Source organism: Phocoena sinus, chromosome 2 (assembly GCF_008692025.1).
Source record: "Phocoena sinus isolate mPhoSin1 chromosome 2, mPhoSin1.pri, whole genome shotgun sequence".
Taxonomy (NCBI): Eukaryota; Metazoa; Chordata; class Mammalia; order Artiodactyla; family Phocoenidae; genus Phocoena; species Phocoena sinus.
The window spans coordinates 136,394,525-136,421,385 of record NC_045764.1 but is presented as its reverse complement, the minus strand read 5'-3'; the positions used below and the strand labels follow the sequence as shown (position 1 = coordinate 136,421,385).

Below are 26,861 nucleotides of genomic sequence, written 5' to 3'. Positions count from 1 at the left end.
TAATCATAGTTTCAATTTCATTCCTTGTGATTGGTCTGTTCATATTTTTTATTTATTCCTGGTTCAGTCTTGGAAGGTTATACCTTTCTAAGAATTTGTCCACTTCTTCCAGGTTGTCCATTTTATTGGCCTAGAGTTGCTTGTAGTAGTCTCTTAGGCTGGTTTGTATTTCTGTGGTGTCCATTGTAACTTCTTTTTGTTTCTAATTTTATTGACTTGAGTCCTCTCCCTCTTTTTCTTGGTGAATCTGGCTAATGGTTTATCAATTTTGTTTATCTTCTCAAAGAACCAGCTTTTAGTTCTATTGATCTTTGCTATTGTTTTCTTTGTTTCTATTTCATTTATTTCTGCTCTGATCTTTACGATTTCTTTCCTTCTACTAACTTTGGGTTTTGTTTGTTCTGCGTTCTCTAGTTCCTTTAGGTGTAAGGTTTGTTTATTTATTTGAGATGTTTCTTGTTTCTTGAGGTAAGATTGTATTGCTATAAACTTCCCTCTTAGAACTGCTTTTTCTGCATCCCGTAGGTTTTGGATCATTGTGTTTTCGTTGTCATTTGTCTCTAGGTATTTTTTGATTTCCTCTTTGATTTCTTCAGTGATCTCTTGGTTATTTAGTAATGTATTGTTTAGCCTCCATGTGTTTGTGTTTTTTACGTTTTTTTCCTTGTAATTGATTTTTAATCTCATAGCGTTGTGGTCAGAAAAGATGCTTGATATGATTCCATTTTTCTTAAATTTACCGAGGCTTGATTTGTGACCCAAGATGTGATCTATCCTGGAGAATGTCCTTTGTGCACTTGAGAAGAAAGTGTAATCTGCTGTTTTCGGATGGAATGTCCTATAAATGTCAATTAAATCTCTCTGGTCTGTTGTATCATTTAAAGCTTGTGTTTCCTTTTTAATTTTCTGTCTGGATGATCTCTCCATTGGTGTAACTGAGGTGTTAAAGTCCCCCACTAGTATTGTGTTACTGTTGATTTACTCATTTATAGCTGTTAGCAGTTCCCTTATGTATTGAGGTGCTCCTTTGTTGGGTGCATATATATTTATAATTGTTACATCTTCTTCTTGGATTGATTCCTTGATCATTATGTAGTGTCCTCCTTGTCTCTTGTAACATTCTTTATTTTAAAGTCTATTTTATCTGATATGAGTCGTGTTTGTCCAGCTTTCTTTTGATTTCCATTTGCATGGAATATCTTTTTCTATCCCCTCACTTTCAGTCTGTATGTTTCCCCAGGTCTCAAGTAGGTCTCTTGTAGACAGCATATATATGGGTCTTGTTTTTGTATCTATTCAGTGAGTCTGTGTCTTTTGGTTGGAGCATTTAATCCATTCAGCTTTAAGGTAATTATCGATATGTATGTGCCTATGACCATTTTCTTAATTGTTTTGGGTTTGGGTTTTTTTTTTTTAATGTTGGGGGTAAGAGTTTATTAATTAATTTATTTATTTTTGCTGTGTTGCGTCTTTCGTTTCTGTGTGAGGGCTTTCTCTAGTTGTGGCAAGCGGGGGCCACTCTTCATTGCTGTGCGCGGGCCTCTCACCATCGCAGCCTCTCTTGTTGGGGAGCACAGGCTCCAGACACGCAGGCTCAGTAGTTGTGGCTTACGGGCCCAGGTGCTCCGCGGCATGTGGGATCCTCCCAGACCAGGGCTCGAACTCATGTCTGTATTGGCAGGCAGATTGGCAGGCAGATTCTCAACCACTGTGCCACCAGGGAGGCCCCTTGGGTTTGTTTTTATAGCTCCTTTTCTTCTCTTGTGTTTACCACTTAGAGAAGTTCCTTTAGTGTTTGTTGTAGAGCTGGTTTGGTGGTGCTGAATTCTCTTAGCTTTTGCTTGTCTGTAAAGCTTTTGATTTCTCTACTGAATGTGAATGTGATCCTTGCCAGGTAATCTTGGTTATAGGTTCTTCCCTTTCATCACCTTAAATATATTGTGCCACTCCTTTCTGGCTTGTAGAGTTTCTGCTGAGAAATCAGCTGTTAACCTTATGGGAGTTTCCCTGTATGTTATTTGTCATTTTTCCCTTGTTGCTTTTAATAATTTTTCTTTGTCTTTCATTTTTGTCAATTTGATTACTATGTGTCTTGCCGTGTTTCTCCTTGGGTTTATCCTGTATGGGACTCTCTGTGCTTCCTGGACTTGGGTGGCTATTTCCTTTCCCATGTTAGGGAAGTTTTTGACTATAATCTCTTCAAATATTTTCTCTGGTCCTTTCTCTCTCTCTTCTTCTGGGACCCCTATAATGCGAATGTTGTTGCATTTAATGTTGTCCCAGAGGTCTCTTAGGTTGTCTTTATTTCTTTTCATTCTTTTTTCTTTATTCTGTTGCATGGCAGTGAATTTCACCATTCTGTCGTCCAGGTCACTTATCCGTTCTTCTGCCCCAGTTATTCTACTATTGATTCCTTCTAGTGTATTTTTCATTTCAGTTATTGTATTGTTCATCTCTGTTTGTTTGTTCTTTAATTCTTCTAGGTCTTTATTAAACATTTCTTGCATCCTCTCGATCTTTGCCTCCATTCTTTTTCTGAGGTCCTGTATCATCTTCACTATCATTATTCTGAATTCTTTTTCTGGAAGGTTGCCTATCTCCATTTCATTTAGTTGTTTTTCTGGGGTTTTATCTTGTTTGTTCATCTGGTAAAAACTCCTCTACCTTTTCATTTTTGTCTGTCTTTCTGTGAATGTGGTTTTCCTTCCACAGGCTGCAGAATTGTAGTTCTTCTTGCTTCTGCTGTCCGCCCTCTGGTGGATGAGGCTATCTAAGAGGCTTGTGCAAGCTTCCTGATGGGAGGCACTGGTGGTGGGTAGAGCTCTATATCTTAAACTTTTGAGAAGACAGACCTAAGATGTCTCTGTTGGAATGTTTCACACTCTCTGCTGCATTATCAGTTTCTGCCTGTACGTGCTTATTTCCACAACCATAATTTCTCCAGTCTTCTGTCCTTGATATCTCTTTCATCTCTCCCCACCTCACTTCTATCAGGCCTTCACCCTGAGCACCGAAGTTGCTCTTTGTTAGGGACGCAGTGACTTCCATATTGCCATATCTTGCAGTCATCACTCCATCCTCATCCCTCTCAATCTCTCAGATACTCTTCATCACTACTGCTATCTTTGTTAAACACTAGTCTTGACTAGTGACACTGCTCGAGCCTCAGCTGCTTTCTCCCAGTGTCTTCTCTTGGCTCCTCCTTCTCTGGTTCACCTTTCATCCAGTCCTGTGGCCTCAAAGGTTATCTCTATGTCAAGGACTCCAGAACGTGTATCTCCACAAGTTTAGGTTTCTTAAAAGTCAGCTTTACAGGGCTTCCCTGGTGGCGCAGTGGTTGAGAGTCCGCCTGCCGATGCAGGGGACGCGGGTTCGTGCCCCGGTCTGGGAGGATCCCACATGCCGCGGAGCGGCTGGGCCCGTGGGCCATGGCCGCTGAGCCTGCGCGTCCGGAGCCTGTCCTCCGCAACGGGAGAGGCCACAACAGTGAGAGGCCCGCGTAACGCATAAAAAAGAAAAAAAAAAAAAGTCAGCTTTACAAATATAGAATGGGAGGAGAGGGAGGTGAGGATGATATAGGGTATAACAGTACTATGTATAAAAGAAATACCTGGAGGGTTTTAATTGGTTAACTGTTCATAGCTAAATATGAGTCAGTGATGTGCTTGGGACATTTTTTAAAAAATCAATGCAAGTCTAGATGTTATGAATAGATGTATAAAGTCTTAATAAAGTCTAAATTTACTGAGGGACTTCCCTGGTGGTCCAGTGGTAAAGAATCCGCCTTACAATGCAGGGGATGCAGGTTCGATCCCTGGTCAGTGAACTAAGATCCCACATGCCACAGGGCAACTAAGTCCACACCCCTCAACTGGAGAGCCTGTGTGCCACAAACTACAGAGCTCCACGCGCCCTGGAGCCTACATGCCAAAACTAGAGAGAAGCGTGCGTGGTGCAAGAAAAGATCCTGCATGCCTTAACGAAGATCCCGCGTGCTGCAACTAAGGCCTGATGCAGCCAAAAATAAATAAAAATAAATAAATAAATAATAAAAGTAAATCTAAAAAAGAAAGGTTTACTGAGAGCCAGGTCTATTCATCTGCTTATCTGATGTTTTCTCTTGAATGTCCCAAAGACGTTTCAGATTCAACGTGGCCGAACAGATCTTGCAATTTCAGCCCAGAATTTATTTTTCCTTCAGTCGTCACCATCTTGGTAAATGGCATTATCATTCACCTGGTTGCTCAGGCCAAAAATCAAAGAATCTTCCTTGATTATTCTCTTGTCTTTCCCTTGCCTGCACATGCAATCCATCAACATGACAGGTGGGCTCTGTCAGCTCCATCTCCACGCTAGATCCCCAGAGTGTTCACTTCACTCCATTTCCAATGCTCCAGTTCTATAACACCCAGGCCATTGCCATCTGGCACCTGGACTGCTACAGTTTCCCCCCATCCGTTATTTCTCTCACCTCTGTTTCCCCAGTTTTTTCACATAACCACCATCATGATCTTCTTTGGTCACATCATTCCTCTGCCTACAATTCATCAATGGCTTCCCATCCACAGAATAGAATCTAAATTCCTTACCACTGCCCACAAGTTCCAACACCGTTGGGTTACCACCTGCCTCTCAGGCCTCCCCTGCTCGCTCCCCAAGCACACTGTTCTCTACTCACCTTGCCTCCTAAGCTTGTCCTCACTTTGTGGCCTCTGCACTCCCTGCTTCCTCTTCCTGAAACACTTCACACCCAGATGTTTGCCTGGTGGCCCCTTTGGGCATCTGTTTCTTACATAAGTGGATTTAAAGTAGGCATCTCCCACCTTATCACTGCTGCCCCCTCACTGCCTGTCATTCCATCTTGTTTGGTTTTTTTTTAAAGCATTTTTCACCATATGTACTTCTCTTGTTTGTCTACTTGTTTGTTTATGTCTCCTCAACCCCTAGGAGAATGAAAGCTCCATGAGAGCAGGACCTTCTCCCTTCTGTTCACTGAATTCCAGCATGTAGAAGGGTACTAGGACAGAGGAAGGTCTCAGTCAGACTCTGCATGGGGAGCTCATAAAGCTTTGATTTAATGAAACAAAATGCTTCCAGTATAAACCTACCCTAAAATAATACTGTGAGAATCGCAGAATTTTAGGGGCATTGGAGATGTCTAATTTGTACCTAATAAATACTCTAGGACCGGGAAAGCTCATTAGCTGGCCTATGTCACACAGCTAATTAGTAGAGAGCTGACACTAGGATTCAGATTTCTTAACTCTAGCTCTGGGCAGTTTATGCTGAGGGTGACCATATGTTTCTTTACCTGGAATCAGCCATGTTTATGCTTGTTGTCCTAGTGTAGTTAGTAACAGCACCCTCTTTCTCTCTCAGAAGTGTCCCAGATTGAGTGATAAATGGTCACCTAACTATATCACAGTTTCTATAATTCTGAAATAAATTGACCACTTTGTCTACCTAAAAAGTTATAATTTAATAAAGGAATATGGCTTCCGTGGGTCATTCATTATCTAATTTATACTTTCTTCTTATTGCTGCATAGAAATGTGTTTATAGACACTCATACATAAAAATTATAATATCTTTTGGAATATTAAGCGATTTGGTCACTTAGTTAATTAAAGCAACAACACATAATGATGTCATTAAATGATTTCATTAATAACACTTGTGATTTACCATCTTCTGATATTGTTTTTTTAGGATTCAGGCTAAAATCCCAGGCGCTAAAAGGCACACTGAGTAAATCAGTACCCCACCAGGGACTGGACACCAAGAGGAATGTCTGAAGTGGTAACAGCTCTGTCTTATATGTTACTATAAATTGATTGTTTCTCCCCCCCAGTATCATAATCTTAGAGACAAACTTTAAAACAGCTGTTTTTAGGCTGTTTCTGTACTCTTAGGGTATTTGAGTCACTTGTGTCAAGCACTAAAGCATAGAGAAAAGTGTATTAGATGTGGTTTTTAATTTTGTGTTGCTAAAAAAAAGTGCATGATGGTGAGAACCCAACTTATCTTTCCTTCGTCGGTGTTCTTCTCTCTGCAATGCTTCTGTAGCTTCTCATGTTCCCTGTGGCTAGGCCTTTCCTGCCCAGTGCACTGATGCAATAGTGGAAATCGCTTATATGTCCTTGGGTTGTTGCTTGGATTAATCTTTAATAACAATATATAGACTTGTAGATCGATGTTTAAGTGTTTTTCCAACACACACAACATAAAAATAAAAACAAGTCGACCGTACTTAGGATAATCAGTTTTGTATAAATTAAAATAATTAAATAAACAAATAAACCCAAAACAAACATGCAGTACTTTTGTTGTGTGAGACTGACGGGCTGATTTACATGTATGGTAACTAAAAAGTACCAGCATGTTAACTTTATTACAATTTGTATTACTTTCTCTGTAGTTCCTAATGGACTTAATTATGGACTCTGGATATTTGCACTTATGTACTTGATACTGAATGCATAAATAAATGTTACTAAATGTAGAAACTTCTCCCTCTCTTCTCATGATCTCACCAGAAAATGCAAAAGCTCTAAGAAATAAATCTCCTGTGAACGTGCTGAGAAGGCTGAGGCCAAGTGCTCACTTTACTACTGTGTCCAGGACCACATAGTCCAACTCCAAAGTAGTATATGGCTCCTTTGGGTTATTAATAGAAATCACTGGAGACTGGTAAAACTGGAAAACACCCTTAATATTGTACTCTGTGGGGTTTATGCAGATAATTTAAATAGTTTTTTAAAAACTTGAAAGTTATATAAATCCTTTCATAAACTTCTTATAATAATATGCAACACAATATTGTCATACAACAATTATAATTGCTATGAACTCACTGTTTTGGTAGTTATTTATGGAGCACCTTCTGTGTGCCAAGCACTCAGAACAGGGCTGTGAATAAGAGAGATAGTCATTCCTGCCCTCACCAAGCTAAGTCTTCTAAGGATTGTTCACTACTTTTTGCAGAAGTCCAATTGCCTATGTTATTTCACTGTCAAAGTCAAAAGTCAAAGATGATGAGGTAGAAGTGGATGAAAGTAATAGCAATAGGAGAAATAAAAATTAGAGAAAGAAGGATAGTTACTTAAAAAAAGCTGCCTTTGACTAGTTTTAGACTTGGATTCAATAAGTACTCATGGAGTTACCCTTCTGTGCAAAGTATTGTGATGACAACATAGCTAACTAACTGGACACTGTGCCAACAGCCAAGACTGGGGGTGATGGGAGATGGCTATGTGGAAATGCTCACTAAGTAAAAGGCAGCATGAAATAAGAGCTGCAGTGTAAGACTAGAGCAACAGAGAAGGATTCTCAGAGGTGGACTTTGGGGCTGGGTTCTGATTTGGCTTTTTCCAGAGGGAGAAGGTTCATCCCAGTATGAAGAAAGAACATGGACTAAGGTGCTAAGACATGGAGGCGCATGGCATATGCAGAGAACAGTGAGTAATACGCTGAATTGTGCTGTAAAGTGCTTGGGTGGGAATGTAGTGCCAGGCAAGGCTGAAAGGGTGGGTTGAACCACACTAAAAAGAAACTTGAATGTTAAGGATTTTGTGCTCTATTTTTTAGATCTCAGAGAGACGCATAGACACAATGAGGATGTATGTTACTGGAGATTAGAAGAATATAGGAGATAATTGTGACATAACTAACAGCAGACAGGTGACAAATGAACGACAAGGCTTCTACTAAGGCAGCTGAGAATACAAAGGATATATTCATCTGTCCCTGATCCTCTGTATCAACCCAACATGCCTAGCACCCACTGTGCACAGAGGAGCCACTAAGAGAGATGACATGGAGGGGGATGGGACTGGAGTTGGTGATTGACTACATGTGGGAGTTCAAGACCAAGGCTGACCCTGAGAGTGAGTGCCTCCTTAAATTCTGCACCCTAGGCAGCTTGCTCACCTCACCCTAGCCCCAGCTCTGTCGAAGACTAGCTGATCAGGAGAGTGCAATACCATTTTTCAGGTTAGAAAGCCCAGAAGAGCTTGTCTGGGGAAGGAAGATAATAAGCTTTGTTTGGTGCTTGCTATTTTTTATGGTTACTAGGTTAGAAGAGAAGTGTGTGTGTGTGTGTGTGTGTGTGTGTGTGTGTGTGTGTGTGTGTGTGTGTTTCAGTGTACGACCTTTGAGATAAAGTTTCTTCTAAATGGCTTTATTGTGTCAAATTAACCTTCTACAAGGTCTGCATGTGCAGCATTTGCCTCCCTCCGGAGAGCCCAGAATTCCTTTCATAAGCAGCTGCTCATTCAGAGGATCTAATGAGGAATTCTGTTTGCTAGCAGTGGTGAAGGAAGTTTCCTGAGGAAACTCCAGCCTGACAAAATGATAGGTATGGATGCAGAATTTTAACAGATGGAACACAGGGCACATATGATCCTGCTTTTACAGGAAGCATCAGTCAGAGTGATATTTGAGATGATGGAAATAATGTGAGGACCCAATGCCCAGGTAAGAAGCAGACCAAGGATAGAGCCCTCAGGGACACAGAGTGAGTGAGGTTATCCTGAAACTAGTGAACAGTAGAAGATTCTTATAGCCTACACATGAGTTAAGCAAGCAGGGGGTGAGTAGGTGAAGAAGCTGTGGTATATTTTATGGATGATTTCAGGAAAAAGGGAGTAGGACAGTTGTATATTCTCTGCTCTTTCCCCACCTATATCAGTTTCCTTGTATTGCCCTAACAAAGTACCAAAAACTGGATGACTTAAAATGACAGATAGTGAGGGTGGGAGAGAGACGCAAGAGGGAGGGGATATGGGGATATATGTATACGTATAGCTGATTCACTTTGTTAAACAGCAGAAACTAACACAACATTGTAAAGCAATTATACTCCAATAAAGATGTTGAAAATATATATATTAAAAAAAAGTTTTAAAAAAATGACAGAAATTTATTCTGGCACAGTTCTGGTGGTTAAAAGTCCAAAACCAAGGTGTTGGCAGGGCCGTGCTCTCTCTGGTAGTTCTAGGGGAGGATTCTTCCTTGCCTCTTCTAGCTTCTGGTGGTTGCCAGCAGTCCATGGCATTCCTTGGCTTGTAGATGCATCACTCCAGGCACAAAGCCATCTTCTCACTGTGTGTCTTCACATCATCTTCCCTCTGTGTACAAATTTTCCCTTTTCGTAAGGACACCAGTCATATGGATTAGGGCCCCCAATGACCTCATTTTAACTTGATTAGTCTGTAAAGATCCTATTTCCAAATAAGCTCACATTCTGGGGTTTGGGACTTAAACATATCTCTTACTGGGGACACAGTTCAACTCATAGAACCCCCTGAGCCTCATGCTGGCCCTTACACCACTGTGAAGATTTTTCCTTCCGTGCAGAGCCCAGCTCTGTTTCCCCAGTTGTTTCTCACTGTAAGGAATTACTGCTGAGTAGTGGGACAGCTCCTTCTTTACCGAAGTGTACTTGAGTGTAGCCGAGTGTTGGGCCTTGCTTCACTATTATGGGGTTTCAGCAACTGCCACTTTGTCATTGTATAGGGCAGCTTCAGGCGTCCAAACTTCAGCACTCTCTTCTGAGTGTAGGGAGTGGGTGGGGCACACAGGAGACCCCACTGCAGTTTGGCATCAGCCAGTGTGGTTGTGGCTAAGGAGCAATAAACAAACTCTGTAGATCTAGGCAAAGGGTCATTTTCTCTTCACACTCCAACTTTCTTCTCTAGTGCTTTATATTGGCACCAATCTCAAGCTCCACACTATGATATTTTTCTTTAAATTTTTTCTTTAGTTCAATACATTTCAATATTACAGAATTAATTTAGCTGGCCACATTTTCTTTGATGAGTAAATTGAAATGAATTATTTTGTATCCTGTGTCCCAGTTGCCTTTTAAAAGAATCCTGCTGGAATTAGTTCTCTCTGGTTGCTCCCCAATAGGCTAAAGGGAGTTTTGCAAGTAGAAGTGAAAGGACACTAAATGGCAACATGAGAATTTAAAGTATGAAGTTTGTTGGTAAAGTAGACTTTAAGTCAAAACTGTGTTTGGGGGACTTCCCTGGTGGTGCAGTGGTTAAGAATCCGCCTGCCAATGCAGGGGATACAGGTTTGATCCCTGGTCCAGGAAGATCCCACATGCCACGGAGCAACTAAGCCCATGTGCCACAACTACTGAGCCTGCACTCTAGAGCCCATGAGCTACAACTGCTGAGCCTGCGTGCCACAACTACTGAAGCCCGCATGCCTAGAGCCTGCACTCCACAACACGAGAAGCCTCTGCAATGAGAAGCCTGCGCACCACAATGAAGAGTAGCCCCCGCTTGCCACAAGTAGAGAAAGCCCATGTGCAGCAACAAAGACCGAACACAGCCAAAAATAAAAATAAAATAAATAAATAAATTGATTTTTTTAAAAAACTGTGTTTGGAGACAAAGAAGGTATTACATAATGTTATAAGGGTCAATTCAACAGGAAGATATAATGATTGTAAATATATACGCTTCCAACTTTAGAACACCTAACTATATAAAACAAATATTGACAAATCTGAATGAAGGAATTTACAGCAATACAATAATAGGAGGAGACTTCAACACCTCACATTCAATAATGGGTAGACATCCAGACAGAAAGATTGATAAAGAAACAGTGGACTTGAACAACACTAGAAATCAACTGGACCTAACAGACATATGCAACTTTTACCCAACAGCAGAGGAATACACATTCTTCTCAAGTGCACATAGAATATTCTCCATGATAGATCACATGTTAGGTCACAAAACAACTCTTAAAAAATTTAATGAAATAGAAATTATATCATGTACCTTTTGGACCACAATGGAATGAAGCTAGAAATCAGTAACAGAAAGAAAATGTGGAAAATTCATAAACACATGGAAATTAAATAATACAGTCTTGAACAACCACTGGATCAAAAGGGAATTTTAAAAATTTCTCATGAAATATGAAAACAAAAACACAAATTACCAAAACTTATGGGATGCAGCAAAGGCAGTACTAAGGAAAGTTTATGGTGATAAACACCTACATTAAAAAAGAAGATGTCAAATAAACAATGTAACTTTACACCCCAAGGAACTAAAAAAGAACAAACTAAATCTAAAGTTAGAAGAAGGAAGGAAATAATAAAGATTGGAGCAGAAATAAGTCAAATAGAGAATAGAAAAACAATTTTTAAAAATCAACAAAACTGGGCTTCCCTGGTGGCACAGTGGTTGAGAGTCCGCCTGCTGATGCAGGGGACACGGGTTTGTGCCCCAGTCCGGGAGGATCCCACATGCCGCGGAGCGGCTAGGCCCATGAGCCATGGCCGCTGGGCCTGCGCGTCCGGAGCCTGTGCTCTGCAACGGGAGAGACTACAACAGTGAGAGGCCCGTGTATCGCAAAAAAAAAAAAAAAAAAAAATCATTATCAGTAGGGGAACAAAATAAAGGGCATCACATAAGCAACTGAATAAAGTTATTAAAAAAAATCAACAAAACTAAAAGTTTTTCAAAAAATAAAACTGACAAATACTTAGCTAGATAAAAAAGAAAAGAGAAAAGACATGAAATCAGAAATGAAAGAGACATTACAATAGAAGCTTCAGAAATAAAAAGGATCATAAGAGACTATTATGAACAATTATATGCACACCAATTGGATAACAAAGGAGAAATGGATAAATTTCTAGAAACACACAACCTACCAAGACTTTATCAAAAAGAAATAGAATGCCTAAACAGACCAATAACAAATAAGGAGATTGACGTAGTAATCAAAAACCCCCTAATAAAAAAAGCACAGGACCAGATGGCTTCATAGCTGAATTCTACTAAACATCCAAAGAATGAATACCAATCCTTGTTAAACTCTTCCAAAAAATAGAGGTAGAGAGAATAGTTTCAGACTCATTTTATGAGGTCAGCATTGCCCTGATACAAAAGCCAAAAACACAAAAAGAAAACTACAAGCTAATATCTCTGATTAACATAGGTGTAGAAATCCTCTATAAAATACTAGCAAACTGAATTCAACAGCATCATCAAAAAGATTATACACCATGACCAAGTAGGATTTATCCCTGGGATACGAGTTTAGTTTAACATACTCAAATCAATCAATGTGATACCCCACATTAACAGAATAAAAGATAAAAATCACATGAGCTTCTCAGATGCAGAGAAAGCATTTGACAAAGACCAACATCCATTCATGATAAAAATTCTCAACAAAATAGGTATAAAAGGAGATTTCTTCAACATAATAAAGGCCCACTGCTAACATCATAATCAATGGCAAAAACTGAAACCTCTTCCTCTAAGATCTGATGCCCACTCTCACCACTTCTATTTAACATAGTACTGGAAGTACTAGCAAGAGCAGTCACACAAGGAAATGAAATAAAAGGCATCCAAAGCAAAATAGAAGAAATAAAATTATCTCTATTTGCAGATGACATGATCCTGTATGTAGAAAACCCTAAAGATTACACACACACACACACACACACACACACACATTGTTAGAACTAAAAAACAAATACAGTAAAGTTGCAGGATACAAAGTCAACATCCAAAAATTAGTTGCATTTCTTTACATCAACATTGATCTATCCAAAAAGGAAGTCAAGAAAACAATCCCATTTACAACAGCATCAAAAAGAATAAAATACCTAGGAATAAATTTAACTAAGGAGTTGAAAGGTCTGTGTACAGAATACTATAAGACATTGATGAAAGAAATTGATGAAGACCCAAATAAATGGATACTCGTGTTCATGGATTAGAAGAATTGATATTGTTAAAATGTACATAATACCCAAAGTGATATACAGATTTAGTGCAATCCCTATCAAAATTCCAGTGGCATTTTTCATAGAAATAGAAAATGCAATGGAATCACAAACCCTGAATAGCTTAAGCAATCTTGAGAAAGAAGAACAGAGTTGGAGGTATCATGCTCCCTGATTTCAAACTATACTAGAAAGCTATGGTAATTAAAACAGTATGATACTGGCATAAAAACAGACATATAGACCAATGGAACAGAATAGAGAGCCCAGAAGTAAATCCATGCATATTTGGTCAACCAATTTTCAACAGTAGAATTTAGCTCATGTCTTTGCTTCCTCTAAGTGGGAGAGAAAAGCCAGATGTTCGCTACCAAAAAATGTATTTCCAACAGAGTAAGTGGAACTTTCTTCACTCTATTATATTGTAGGTTATCCACATTAACTCATTTGGGTGCCCAGTTCATGGCAGAATTTTTAATCTCCATTGGGAAGAATAGTACTAAACCAAGAGCAATTTTTTCCTGGCCTTTATAGAGTTTCTTCTTAACAAGTAAAGTGCATTTATTTATTTTCTTTTTTATAAAAATTTATCCTATTTAAAATTTTATTCCTTAATTCATAAATTGGTTATTATATTAAATGTATTTAGCCAATTAACTATTTTATAATTTAGCTGCATGATTTATTAGTCAATAAGGTTACTTTGAAGCTATTAAAATGAAACTTGTTAACAATAATATAGCACCATTGAACCAGACACTGTGCCTGGTGCGCTTTTTACAAACATTACTTCTAATCCTCAGAATTTCAAAATCCTGCATGATTAATATTTTTATTTTTATTGTCCAAATGAGGAAACTGAATGTCAAGATGTTTAAATAACTGGCACAAGTTTACATAACTAGTAAGTGGTGAAACAAGGACTTGGATCACTATTTGTCTGATTTTGAGGCCTGGGCTCTTTCCACTGAGAACATCGCCTTTCCTGTGTTTCTCTGCCCCCTCCCTACAATCTCTAACTCAGGAGCAATGCTGCCTCAGCAAGACTATTTGATTGCTAGTAATAAAAACTCAACTAAAGTATATTAATTATAAACAGGCATAACACAAGGGAGTCCAAGGACTTGAGTACAGGAGGTTGAGTATTTTTTCCAAACATACAATTTTGCTGCTTTGACCTTTGTAGTTAAAGACAAAAGTGCTTAAATCCAGGTATTACCTAACAACCCCGCCGTGAATAGAGGCAGTAAAGAAGAGTGCACAAATCTTCAGGATATCATGGCTTAATTTTATACACAAATTCATCCTGAACCAGAATGAATTGACAATGGAACAAGAAAAACAACTGTTATGTTGGAGCCACGGTGACAATTCATTTCTCAACTCCAGAAGCTCATTGATCTTGCAGAGCTGGGAATCCAAAGTTCTCATTAACTGAAATCATGGTTAAATAAGAGTTATCATAAAACTAATTATTAAGGAATAATTCTGATGTAATAAAATTCACTTAGAAGCAAGTGTTAAGTGCAGCTTAATCTGGTGGTTCACAATGTTCTTCAGGGTCTTGTAATAGTAATGATCAGTAAGACTTTTATGAATGTCAGTTCTTGCTGTACCAGCCTACATGTAAAAGGGGTGTTAGACCCTGAGGAAGTTGCCTTTTTCTCCAGTATTATTCTTTTTTCTACTAAAACCTAAACTGCAGGAGATTTTGAGCTCCATATTTTAAAAAACTTCTGAGCACATGAATCTCTCCTGTTATCCACTTCAACAATATCTTAAGCATCTATTGTGTGAAAATTGCTATGCTAAGTGCTACAGGAGATTAAAAAATGAGTAAAACACAGTTCCCACTTTTAAGGAGTTCATAGTATAGCGATGAAAACAATAAATATATGGAGTTGTTTGTTTTGTTCCAGGCATTGTTTTAAACACTTTGAAGTGTTTATTAATTTATTTAATTCTCAAGACTACCCTAAATTAAGGCCTCATTTACAGATGAGAAAACTGAGGTGTAAATGCTACATAGCTATTTAGTAATAAGACTATCACACAGAAAACTCTTAGACCACTCAGCCTACAATGACTAACCATAAAAAAATTTGAATAAAGTGCTCTGGAAGCACTGAAATTATTGGGATCCAGAAAAAAACTTGTGCATGATACAGCTTTTCAGATGGGCTGACAATACAAGTATGTTTTCAATAGGCAGAAAAAGCACCTGCGATGCAGATTTTGATTCTGAACTGGTTGAATTTGACATGCTGGCAGCATAGCTGATGAGAATGTTTAGTCTCGTCTACAAGATTAATTCTTAGAGGAGAGGTCGGGCAGGAGATACAACCTAAGAGTTATTTGTATAGATTCAACTCTATTCAAGGGAAGGGTTGAGAGAGCCTGAAGAGAAGACCAAGGATGGAGCCCAGGCAGCATGCCCAAGGAAGGCAGCGAAAGAAGTGAAGAAGGAAAAGCAAGAACCAATTAGGAGGTGAGTTTCTAAAGAAGGGTTGGTGAGAGCTGGGTAATTGTGTCAGATACTGCAGGAAAGGGGATGTGTGGGATCGGGGCTTGAGAAAAGGCCATTAGAAGATGAGGAAGAGGTAATTTAGAATTCCGGGTGAAGGGATGCATTATAGCCAAGATGTAGACCACACTTTCAAGAAGTTTGGTAATTGAGAGGTAGGGTGGCCGAAGGGTTGAGGAAAGGCATGAATTAAGGAAGCGATGACTGGGCATGAGGTCGGAGGAAGACACAGGTGAGGGAGGAACTAATTGAGGAAGGTCCTTGAGGAGGTGGGAAGGAATGGGATTCAGAATTGCCATGGCTTGTATTTTCACTTTCCCAAATAAGCTCTGGAAATTCTCAACTGCAATCATATATGCAGGGAATGGTCAGCCAGTGATAATCTGACATTTTCTAAATTTGTTAAAGGAAAAAAAAAAAGAGATTTTTAAATCAAATGGAGAGTACTTACTCCAATTATCTTTACCAAACCGTCTTCATATGAATTACCTTATCTATTCTTCAATAATAAGAGTTAACTAAAATGAGAAAAAATAAGGAAAATAAGAATACTGCTCCTGAAAGATCGTGAATGTTAGAAAAGTCTAAAAATGCTAAGTCAGCATTAACAATTATCCCCAGCTACCTTTCTAAAAGAGGATACCCTTTGAAACTTCAGTGACTTAAGTTAATAATAGTAAAATAATAAGACATTCTTGCTAAATATGGCATGGGTTGTTTCAGGCCCAATTTAATTTCTGATTACTCTGCAGATGCTCACTTGAAAAAATCAGAATGCCGTTATTGATAATGATATTCTGTCCTGTGATAAAATGTTACCTTAGGCAAAAATAAACTGAATTACCATGCAGCTGCCAGCAGGGACAGCTTAATCTCTGCTCTCAGCAGCATTGCCCGCAGCATAAAACCCAAACTCCTGAGCTTGGAATTCAAGGATCTTTGTAGTGAAATCACAACCTAAATTTCTGATTGGGCTCCTGCTTTTCCTCTCCATTCACCCCATGCCCATTGGCACACCTCCATGGCTGTGCCGACGTCCTGTGTAGTCCAGAGCACTCCTTACCCGAGCCCCAATCCCCTGCCCGGGTCACAAAGCCACAATGCAGCTCTAGCATAGCAGACAGTGCCCCAGTCCTGAAGTCAGAAGGACTGCTCTGCCATTGTCCAACTTTAAGGGCCTGACCTGAGGTTATCCCCAAGGTCATTGAAGCTCTCATCTTGGGGTGATTTTCTGAAAAATAGGGTAATCATCATAATTCACCCCAGAGAGTTATGATAAAGATTAAGTAAGGCATGGAAACAGTCACAAAACGTACATTTTCTAAAACCACAAACTGCTTTGCAGGTGTGCTTCAAAACCGACCCTTCTTTTTCACCTTCAAGGCCACTTTCTTGAAAACAGGGGGCCAAATCTTGTCCATGTGTTTAGTCAAAGCACTGATAAGAGTGTCTGGTATGTAATAAAGCTCAATACGTGCTGAGTGGATTCATCAGAGAAAGTGAACTTTTAGGGGAAACAAGAGGAAAGGAGGCTCTCATGAGAGTAGACAGCTGACTTCTCCAGATTCTTACCCCTTCTGTCTCCCCTTCCTCCTCTTATTTCTCTTTCCTCTTTTTGCCTTGTCTCTCTGACCTCTTTCTCTCCTCCACTAAGAGAATAATAAAAGAAGGCTGACTCCTCACCACTATGTCCCCCTTCCTCAGAGAGGCCTTCACTGGTGCCACCTATGGGTCTCATTTTTATAAGCTCAGTGCCCAGCACAATGCCCAGCACACAGAAGGCACAACCCAAACACGTAAACCAATGAGTCCAATGCCAACACACGTGAGGCCGTGCCTTTCTCTGGTAACCTGGCAGGCATCTTTCTCTGCAGAGACTCGGCCCTCAGAACCTCCCTAACTGAGCACTCCAGGCAGTCACTGCTGTCCAGCAGAAATAACATGGAAATAAAACCAATTTCCCATCTCTGGGACAGCAACTGATTTAATTGCAGTAATTGTCACTAAGGGTTGAATGACCAAGAGGTTTAAGGAAGGCAAGGGATGCAGAAAGGACGTTAACATCTGTATTTCAGAAGAAACGTTTCTTGTTTTCCATTTAGTAGAAATAAAAGATGGGAAATAGCATGTACTCTGTGGTAAGTACATCATTATTCTGCATAAGCTTCATAATCCCAGGATGTAAAATCCAATTTTACAGATGAAGAATGGAGATTGAGGTTAACTACCTGAGCCAATCAAAAACTACCAGCAAATGATGCAACGGGCATTTGACTCAAATCTGTTTAGCCCCGAGCAATTGCTGATTACAGATAAAAACTAGTCAAGAGACAAAGTTGAAAAGGAGGCTCCTTATCAGGTGTTGTTACAAACAATGATATGGTCTGCCCTTTCTTGGAGACACTGCCCTATCCTTGTTTGGCGTAGCTCCATCAGGGACACTAATCCATCTGTTTGCTTCTCTAACCATCTGGCATTACCTAGGGGACATGCTTTTCTTGCCATTTTACCACAAATGACTGTGTGATGGAGTCGCAGGAACTAAGAATCGCAGACTAATCACAGGACGGGTACTTTAGAAGCTGTGAGAAGCCCAAGGGGTATGGAATCTTTGTCTAATGTATAACCATCTTGCAGACATAGGCATAAAGCCAATATGAAGGCTTAAAAGGTACCCAGTGGGCAAGGATCAAGAATGCCTTTCTATTCAATGCTCAAAGCGTCACTGATTCCTTTACCTAGGAAAGGCCCACCCAGCCAGCTGGTTTAGACCTAATGTTGGGGCTGACAAGTATTAGTTCAGAGAATGAATGTGTGTCTGACATTCCATGGCTAACTGTCCAACTGTTCTGAAGCCTCTTCTCTCCTGCCACCTCCACAGAACCTGGAAATGCCGATACCCCTTGGCCTAACCTCCCTTTCATGGGTGACCTTGTGATCTAGTACTAGCCACTGAGACATAAAAGGAAGTAGACAGATTTCCTTCCCTGATGAAAGGGAAGAAGGGCTTCCACAGGTGGACCCTTTCTACTCCTTTCCACTTTGTACAAGGGCATGAGGTCTGGGGCTACAGTCGCCATTTGTGACCATGGAGCAACAAGCCTGAAGATGAAACACAACATGCAAAAGATGGCAAGGCATTAAGATAAGAAAATCCTACTGACCAGCCATGATGGGGAGGCAGGGCCATGTGCCCATATCAGGCCCTATGCTTGGTACTGGTAGGATCAGAGTGAGGAAGACAGAGACTCTATTTTCTTGAATTCTTACTTCTCAGGAGGATTTGAGCGTGGTCCAATACTGAACCATCAGAGATGCTGAAATGCTGAGCACAAAGCACTGAAGCGTGCAACTACTTCCTATATGTGAGATGTTTAACACATCACAGAGACTGGGACCTTGGCTTGGTCTAACCCAGGGTCTAGAAACACAACCAAGAAGTTGAGGCTTTCTCTAGAGGTACTAGATTTATGCAGAGGCAGGAACAAGAGCAATGTCATCGTCAAGTACCATATACACCTCGAATACTGTAGAAACTGCAGATACGCCTGAATACAGTGTTGTATACGTTCCTTTGCAAGTAGGGGTCAGACTCATGCAGCACTTGGGTTCTCCTGGCCCTGTCAGCAGCAGGGGAAACAGAAGCAAACTTGCTTACCATAACTTAAAAATCAGTGTCGGCGTGGGACTGGCGTATTCTAATATGCTGTTCTGTTGCTGAGCAAAAGTCTGCCTGAAAAATATTGACTGGAAGAGAAAAGTATCTCTTATGTTACCAGAGTAAAAAGGAAACATGAGAGAAGTAGGACATGACTTTTGGCTCACTGAACACCATCTATGGCTACTGAAGGATCAGAAAGCTTTTTTTATACTCTCAACTATTTTGTTTATCTTCTGTATCTTTTTAAAGTTTTTTATAATTAAAAAAAAAAAGCTTTACTTTCTTTTCTAATTACAAAGGTATACATGCAATGTCCCCTCAGGGACTGGCCTCACTCATAGACAGTGGAGAGCAACGTGATCCAGATGAGGTGATGAGTAGGAATAATATTCTGGTGGCAGCATAAGGGTTGGCTTAGGGCAGTCCAGTCTAGGTAGTTCAAGAAGAGAGGAATTTATCAGAGGAAGTATGCTACAAGGGCTATAGAAACCAGAGGGAAGTTACGTAAAGAAGATCCCAGACACCAGGAAGCTGCCACAAGCCTGTACAGTGCCCACATGCCTGCACTCACTGATTGGAGACAGCTGGAGACACCAATTCCCACTCCTGTCGCCTCTGGAGCCACCCAAACTGCTGGGACGCAGTCAACTGTGGTGGCCTGAAACTGCCATTCCAGGAGACGAACAGAATGGCTCCTTTGCCAGCTAATCTCCCACCAGTGTCTCCAGCCAGCTGACAAGCGTGTTTGAGGAATGTGGTTTCTAGGCATCCTCCCCCTGCCTCACAGAGAAAAGCACGGAGGACACGGACGGATCTGAATGCCAAATCTTGCAAAAGAGGGGACCCGGGAGAGTGTTAAAAGCCGGGATATGGTTCTCCCTGGAGGAAGGAGGCTGCTGTTGTACTGTGTCCTCTCCAAGGCAGTCTAGCATAGTGATTCAGGGCATAAACTTTGTGTCCTCATATGCAAAGTGGGAAATAACACCTACCTCAAAGGATTGTTATGAGGGTTAAATAGGTCACTGTAGGTAAAGTATTTAGGACAGTGCCTGGAGTATAGTTCCATTCAATAAAGGATAGCTATTGTCATGTTACTTTCACTCTGATTTCAATTTTGCCATCTGTAAAGAAAACTTAAGAAGGAGGGGGTTAAATCATCTTCGCTGCTCTCTAACCAACCGGAGGAAAGGGGAACTAATAGTTACACTCAATCTGATCCTGATGCAGGGCTGGAGTTTGGAGACGCAGAGAAAAATAATATCCCTGCCTTCAAAGAGCTCACGGTTTGATGAGAAGGCAGAAGAAAATCACTGATTCAAGTTAAAATGTGCACAGTGGTAGAATGTGTACAGGGAAAGGTCTAGAAGAGTACAGAGATGGGTATTGTAGCATAATGGAAAGATTTATACAGACTCCACTTTAAACCCAAAATTATTCTCTTGTGACGCTGGGCAATTCACTTAGTCATCCCTGCCTCAGTTTCCTTGTCTGTAAAAGTGGAGATAATGAAAGAACTTCCCTCACTAAGCCATTGTGAACATTAAGGGAGCTGTACATACAGCTGTAGTACCTAGCACAGAAATGCGTTCAAAAGTGATCATTATTATGATTCCCACGGTCCACGAGAAGTGTACAAGGGTTCAGGCACAAGTCCTGAACTAAAGAAATGGAAATGGAAGGAGGAAAGGGCGTCTAAAGAGGGACTCATCCTTATAGGATCGCGTGATTATTGTGTATAAAGTTAGAGAAACTGGCGAGGCACCCACCCCAGGTGGCGCGCTGGCGCTCTGCCTCGGCGTCCTCGTTGCCCGTGGCAACCGGCAGTCCATCGCTCTGGCCCGGTAGGCCCTGCGCAGGGGCAGCAAGATGGCTGTGAGCTCCTGGTCCTCAGAGCTGGGGTTCGGCAGCGAGAAGGCGCTGCAGGCTGCCGCTGTCTCCACGGGCCCCTCCCTGGAATTATGCACCTTCCCCTCCACCCTGGGCTCCTCGGTCGCGGCTGTCGCCCTGAAGCAGCTCTTTGTTGTCGGTGAGAGGCCCGTGGGCTCCCGGAGGGACGTCATCTCGGAGGTGGCGCCTAGGCGGCATTAAGCGGGAACCTTCGTGGGGACCCTCCTCCCAGAACTCAGGGCATCCCTGGTAGGGCAGAACCTTCTCCAGCTCCTTGGGGGAGAGGGGGGCGAAAGAGTGGGACCCAGGGCTCAGCTCTGTGGCTTGGCCCAACTCACACTAGTAGCTGGTGACAAATTGCGGACAAATCCCTGGACTCCCAGGCCACTGCTGTTTGCCTGTGATTGGAGTGCCCACCTGCATTTAGAGTATGTATTTAATTTCATCTTGTCCCTTCTTGCCTTTTCTTTGCAAGTTAATTTCCTCCAACACTTTGGCATGGCAAACTGGAGGATTTAACAGGTAAATAAGAAAGGAAGAAACACCTGTTGCATTAGGCAAGGAATTGTGCATTAGGCACAAATACTTTTTCTGCTAATAATTTCTTGACGCTCAGAAAGTTTGTCATAGGAAAAAAATTCATTATGCTTTCTTGCCCTGAGTGTGAGTCGTAAAGTGTGTAGCTCTCCAGCCCATTTGCAAGTGGGACTACGCTTGTGCTTATTCATTCCATAGAAAAAAGGAAAAGAGACAGCAGGCAATCCCTGTCCCTCCCTAGCACACACTTGCTTGGAAACTCAGTAACTGATTTTTCACTTGGTTTGAGAGCTTAGTTCATTAAGAGAATCCAAGTTTTCAGGAACTGAGGGCAGAAATTGCTATTTACTCTTCTGAGAGTTGAGGATGGCCACTCAGGGCATGGACTCTGGAGTCACACCGTTTGCGTCTGAATCCAGACCTCTTATAAGTGATGGGCTCTGTGACCTTGCGCACATGACATGACCTCAAAAGTCTTAGATTTCTCACCTCTGAGATGGGAATCATCATGAAGTTATAAGAATCAACTTAGATTATACATACATGTGAAACATTAAACACATCAAACTCATCCCACACATGTGGATACAGGCCTGGAATCCATTTAGACAGAATCTGTATAATGGAATGGTGACAGAGCCAAGGTGAGTAGAGCTTCCTCTGTTCTCTCTCCTCTTCCTTTTATATTTTATTTTTCCTTCCTTCTTCCCATTCTGCATGTATCTTGTCTTCCTTTGCCTACCAACATTTTCCAAGCCTCTTTTCCCATGTGATTTCAACTTACAGTGTGTGAGAGAAAAGGCGCTATCTTTCATATGTCAATGAATGAAAAGGGTTAGAAACTCTATCTACCTCACACCTACCAGTTTTACAAATACTTACTCTCATCCCATGATTAAAATATTGGCATGGAAGTGAAAATGACATAATGAATTTTTAAAGAATTAAATAAGTGTTGTTTTGTAAAAGATTACGTTTAGGATATACGTATACAAATTTATATGAAGACATTCTTAAACCTACACTATGGGCGTGTTATATTTATCCCTTTTATAAATATATATGGAATTTTTTTGTCTTGTCCTATACAGATTCCTTCTTTCTACCATAAGTGTTACAAAAATAGAATCTTAAGAGGAGTTTGTCCTCAAGAAACATAAAGTATATACCTAAATTAGTACACTGTAAAATAAGAAATAACAAGTACAAAAGAGATTCATATGATGTACTATAGAAATTCAAAGATAGAAGATGTAATTTTCAGCTGAGTAAGATTTGAGTTGGATGTTAAAGGTTAAACAGGATTTGGGTAGATAAATAAGAGATCTTAATTTTCTAATTTTTTTTTTAGAACAATCACTGCAAAGTGACTACTTTAAATGCAATGAAGAAGCTAAGACCTTTCTTAAGGACATTGCTATTGCTGTTAAGAAATTGGTATTGTATTATCTATAAGAGCTACTTTTTCAATCTTTCACTTATTTCTTCATCAAACTTTAATTTAGCACCAGCTCTGTTCAACATACTTCAGTAGATGAATAGGGAAAATATTTGCCCTGAATGAAAATTTCTCTCAGTTTCCTAAGCATTTGCACCAGTATGGATCAGTAGTGGATTGGTGCCCGACTTCCCATGCAGAGCACTGAATTAAGGACCTGTGCTATGGATGAGGGCAAGACAGCTCAAGAGAAGAGACCCTGCTGATAACAGGGCTCAGTTAAGGGGTGGGCCACATGGGCAAATGCTTGTGACATCAATATGTGAGCATTGCTTAAAACCAGCAAACAGCCTCTGGGATAAACTGCATGCATAGTGCCAATTTCCTCAGGTCTCCATAAGCAATTCCTCACAAAACTGGTGAAAGATTACTTGGCACCTACTCCACTGACACACAGTGCTTTTCAGTGAAAAGAAATGGGTTCTCTTTCAGTTATACTAACTTGGCCCCATCAAAGAAATACTTAAATAATTTCCTCTTGAAGTGTCACAGAAGTGTCTCTGTTTGGCCCTGGTCCTGAGTGATGTTTCAGAATGGCAATGTCTCCTCATTTGATTTAAAAATATTGAATAAGAATCTACTACCTATCAAATATCTAAAAATGTAGAAATATGGCTATAAAGTTAATGAGCTTGAGTCTACAGACTGCTGAGAAAAGTTAATCTTATTACTTTATAATTATATTTTTATGTAATTATATATAGTTCTGTAGGTATACTACAGAATTATAGTTTATAATCCCAGTTAAGTACATATATGTAAACACTGAGAGTTTGTGTGTGTTGTACTGCACTGTGGTCCTGTGGAAACCCTTTCCTCTGTTTCGTTCTTTTAGTTATGTCTTTCTCCAGGATTTGAAGTGTTCAAAATAATTATTGTGGCTTATTAAAGTATCTAGTATGTCTCCATTTAATATCTGAGCTGTGAAATCTCTTAAATAGAGATAAATCCTCCCATTTTTTAAAGTAACAGATTTTCACTATTATAGAAGCATTGCGTGTTTGTTTATTCTGGAAAATTTAGAAAAAAATAGACAAGCAAAAGGAAGAATGTAAAAACCAACATGATCCCACCCTAAAACAATCACGATTGACTCTTTGTTGAATGTCTTGACTACTTTCAGGATATAGATGATTCCTGTATTGAATTTTATTTTTTACAGAAAAGTGGTCTTACTAAATATACAATTATGCAACCTGCTTTTTTACTATTCATAAAATACAATGGCAGTTTCTCAGGTCATAAAGTAACTATAGCCATTATGACCGTTTATTTTAGAGGTGATTTATCTGTTCTTTCCACTAGCAGATTTTTCAATGTGTTTTCCTTTTTGAAACTAGCCCCATATATATATATATATCTCCAAACAAATAGGCAGGGAGATATTTTTAGGTAGGTATAAGAAAACCACTGTTCTTTTTATACCTAAGCATAGTTTTATAGGCATTTTCCATTTTTAAATTAAGTAGCTTCCTTTCCTTCTCTTTTTTTTTTTTTTTTTTTTTGCCTCTTGGCATGTGGGATCTTAGTTCCCTGACCGGGGATCAAACCCGCACCCCTGCAGTGGAAGCACAGTATCTTAACCACTGGATCACCAGGGAAGTCCCAAGAAGCTTCCTTTCTCAATGTCACCCTTTTGTTGGAGTCTTTCCTTTTAAATTTATTGAAACTGCATACAAGGGACACGCACACATAGCGAAAGATAATTTCTGAGTAGAAGAAAATCAGCAGAAATTAAAAGATAAATTAACAATGACACATTAAAAACTCATTGAAGAACAATTATTTTTCCCACTTGCTATTCCAAATAAAAATAATGGCAAAAGGTACTTACTGAAAAGCAAATTTTGATCTCTGAAAACATTTACAGGGCCTTGTTTAGGAAATCAATCTTATTATTTTAATGTCTTAACTTTTTAACTATGTAATTTACATTTTCAGGAAGAAATGAGAAAATCCACAATTGATCTTCTGGAAATTGAAAGCATGGAACTCAGCAGACTATATTTTCTACTGGAAACTCTTCCCACTAGTGTTAGCAGAGAATTCGAAGGTACTGTGAGGTTATCAACTGTAGAAATTTAGTTTATCTTATAAGAAAATAGAGCCTAGTACTTGTAACAAGATGAGTTTAATAGTTATTTCATATCAAAAAATAGCCAGAAAGAGTATACAACACAAATATAGTGAGATCCATAATAAGTTTCCCTTACTTTTTAAGTGGAAATAATATATATGACTTGAATTTATATAATTATTGTAAATAGACTAAAGACAATATTGGTCCTTTTGTGACTGGCTTATTTCACCTGGCATGTCTTTGGGGTTAATCCATGTTGTAGCATGTGCCAGAATTTCCTTTCCTTTTAAGGCTGAACAATATTCCATTGTGTGTATATACCATGTTTTGTTTATCCATTCATCCATCAATGGACCCTTGCATTGTTTCCACCTTTTGGCTGTTGTAAATAATGCTGTTACAAAATAATAATAATAACAATGAAATAGTAAATAATAATGCTATTACAAACATGGGTGTGGAAATAGCTATTCAAGGCTCTGCTTCCAATTCTTTTGGGTATAAATGCAGAAGGGAATTGCTGGATTGTATGGTAATATAGTAATTTTATGTTTAATTTTTTGAGAAGCTCCCATACTGTTTTCCACAGTGGCTTCACCATTTTACCACCCCTTGCACAATGCACAAGCATTCCAATTTCTCTGCATTCTTGCCAGCACTTGATATTTTCTGTTTTTGTTTTGTTTTAAATAACAGCCATCCTAATGGATAAGAATTGGTATCTCATTGTGGTTTGCACTTCCCTAATAATTAGTGATGAGCATTTTTAGTTGAGCATAATTAGTTAAGCATTTTTCATGTGCTTATTGGCCATTGGTATATCTTCTTTGGAGGAATGTCTGTTCAGACCCTTTGCCCATCTTTTAATCAGGTTGTTTGTTTCATTGTGGGAATTCTTTATATATTCTGGATGTTAACCCCTTATCAGATATATGATTTGCAAGTATTTTTTCCCATTCCATGGGTTACCTTATCACTCTTGTTAATAATGACTTTTGTTGCACAGAAGTTTTTAATTTTGACATAGCCCAGTTTATCTATATTTTCATTTGTTGTCTGTGCTTTTTGTGTCATATCCAATAAATTATGGCTAAATCCAACATTATGAAGGTTTCTCCTAAGAGTTTTATAGTTTTAGCTCTGACATTTAGGTCTTTGATCCATTTTGAGTTAAATTTTGTATTTGGTGTAAGGTCAGGCTCCAACTTTATTTTTCCAGCTGCCAGGAGTGTTGGCTGAGGCTCACAGCTCAGTTCCTCTACAGGAATTGCCCTAGGCAAAAGAGAAAAGCTTCACTTGAAGTTAGACTCCCTCCCCAACTGCTGCCCACATTCAGTGATTGGTCACCAAGAGAGTACAAAGGTCTGCCTCCCTCGCTCCATGTGGAATAACTCTGAAGTGTCATCACAGCTCCAGCTCATCATTATTTAAATGCTCCACCCTTGCCCAACCCTTATGTCCTCAGAGGAGATGTTCCTCAGAGCTTTACACACAAATTTTAAGATTTGTTTCCCAGGGAGCTCAACCTAAAACAGTTGTCTAAATTTAAAAAAAAACAAAACATTTTTAAAGTAGATGTTCCCTTGCAGCTCCAAGTCTACGTTCATTGTCTGCTCTGTCATAAGGGTGCTGGGGTGCTGTAAGTTTCCCCTTTTGCCAGCTGGTGCAATGTTAAGCTTTGTCAGTACAGAGCACTGAAGGGTTACGGGAGGAAAAAGGGGTTGTGTTCCTGTTTTAGTGTGCTCAGCTTGGCCGACTCTTGCAGTGCAGATAGCTTCTGCCAGCAGTGTGCAACAGTCCTTGGTGTCCAGAAGCTCCCTCCAGTATCCCCTGAGTGGCTTCATGGTAGATTGCTCCCTGTGAGGCAGGTACCCTGGCACCGTTTAGGTGGTTTTGCAGTGAGTT

General features: G+C 39.9%; 2 protein-coding genes across 3 annotated transcripts in view; both read left to right on the top strand.

Moving 5' to 3' along the window:
• Positions 1-6,505, top strand: part of RTN1 (reticulon 1) — a 239,513-nt gene extending 233,008 nt beyond the window's left edge. Inside the window, exons 9-10 of one of the 2 annotated variants that reach the window (XM_032624720.1) lie at positions 4,136-4,215; positions 5,710-5,848. In XM_032624720.1, the coding sequence (XP_032480611.1) occupies positions 4,136-4,215; positions 5,710-5,795 (166 nt within the window). In that variant the 3' untranslated portion in view covers positions 5,796-5,848. Of the gene's footprint in view, positions 1-4,135; positions 4,216-5,709 lie in introns of both variants that reach the window. The other variant, XM_032624721.1, reaches the window with a different exon arrangement.
• Positions 6,506-20,808: 14,303 nt separating this feature from the next.
• Positions 20,809-26,861, top strand: part of CCDC175 (coiled-coil domain containing 175) — an 83,258-nt gene continuing 77,205 nt past the window's right edge. Inside the window, exons 1-3 of the mRNA XM_032623530.1 lie at positions 20,809-20,980; positions 22,730-22,815; positions 24,818-24,929. Coding sequence (XP_032479421.1) covers positions 20,821-20,980; positions 22,730-22,815; positions 24,818-24,929 — 358 coding nt within the window. The 5' untranslated portion in view covers positions 20,809-20,820. The remainder of the gene's footprint in view (positions 20,981-22,729; positions 22,816-24,817; positions 24,930-26,861) is intronic.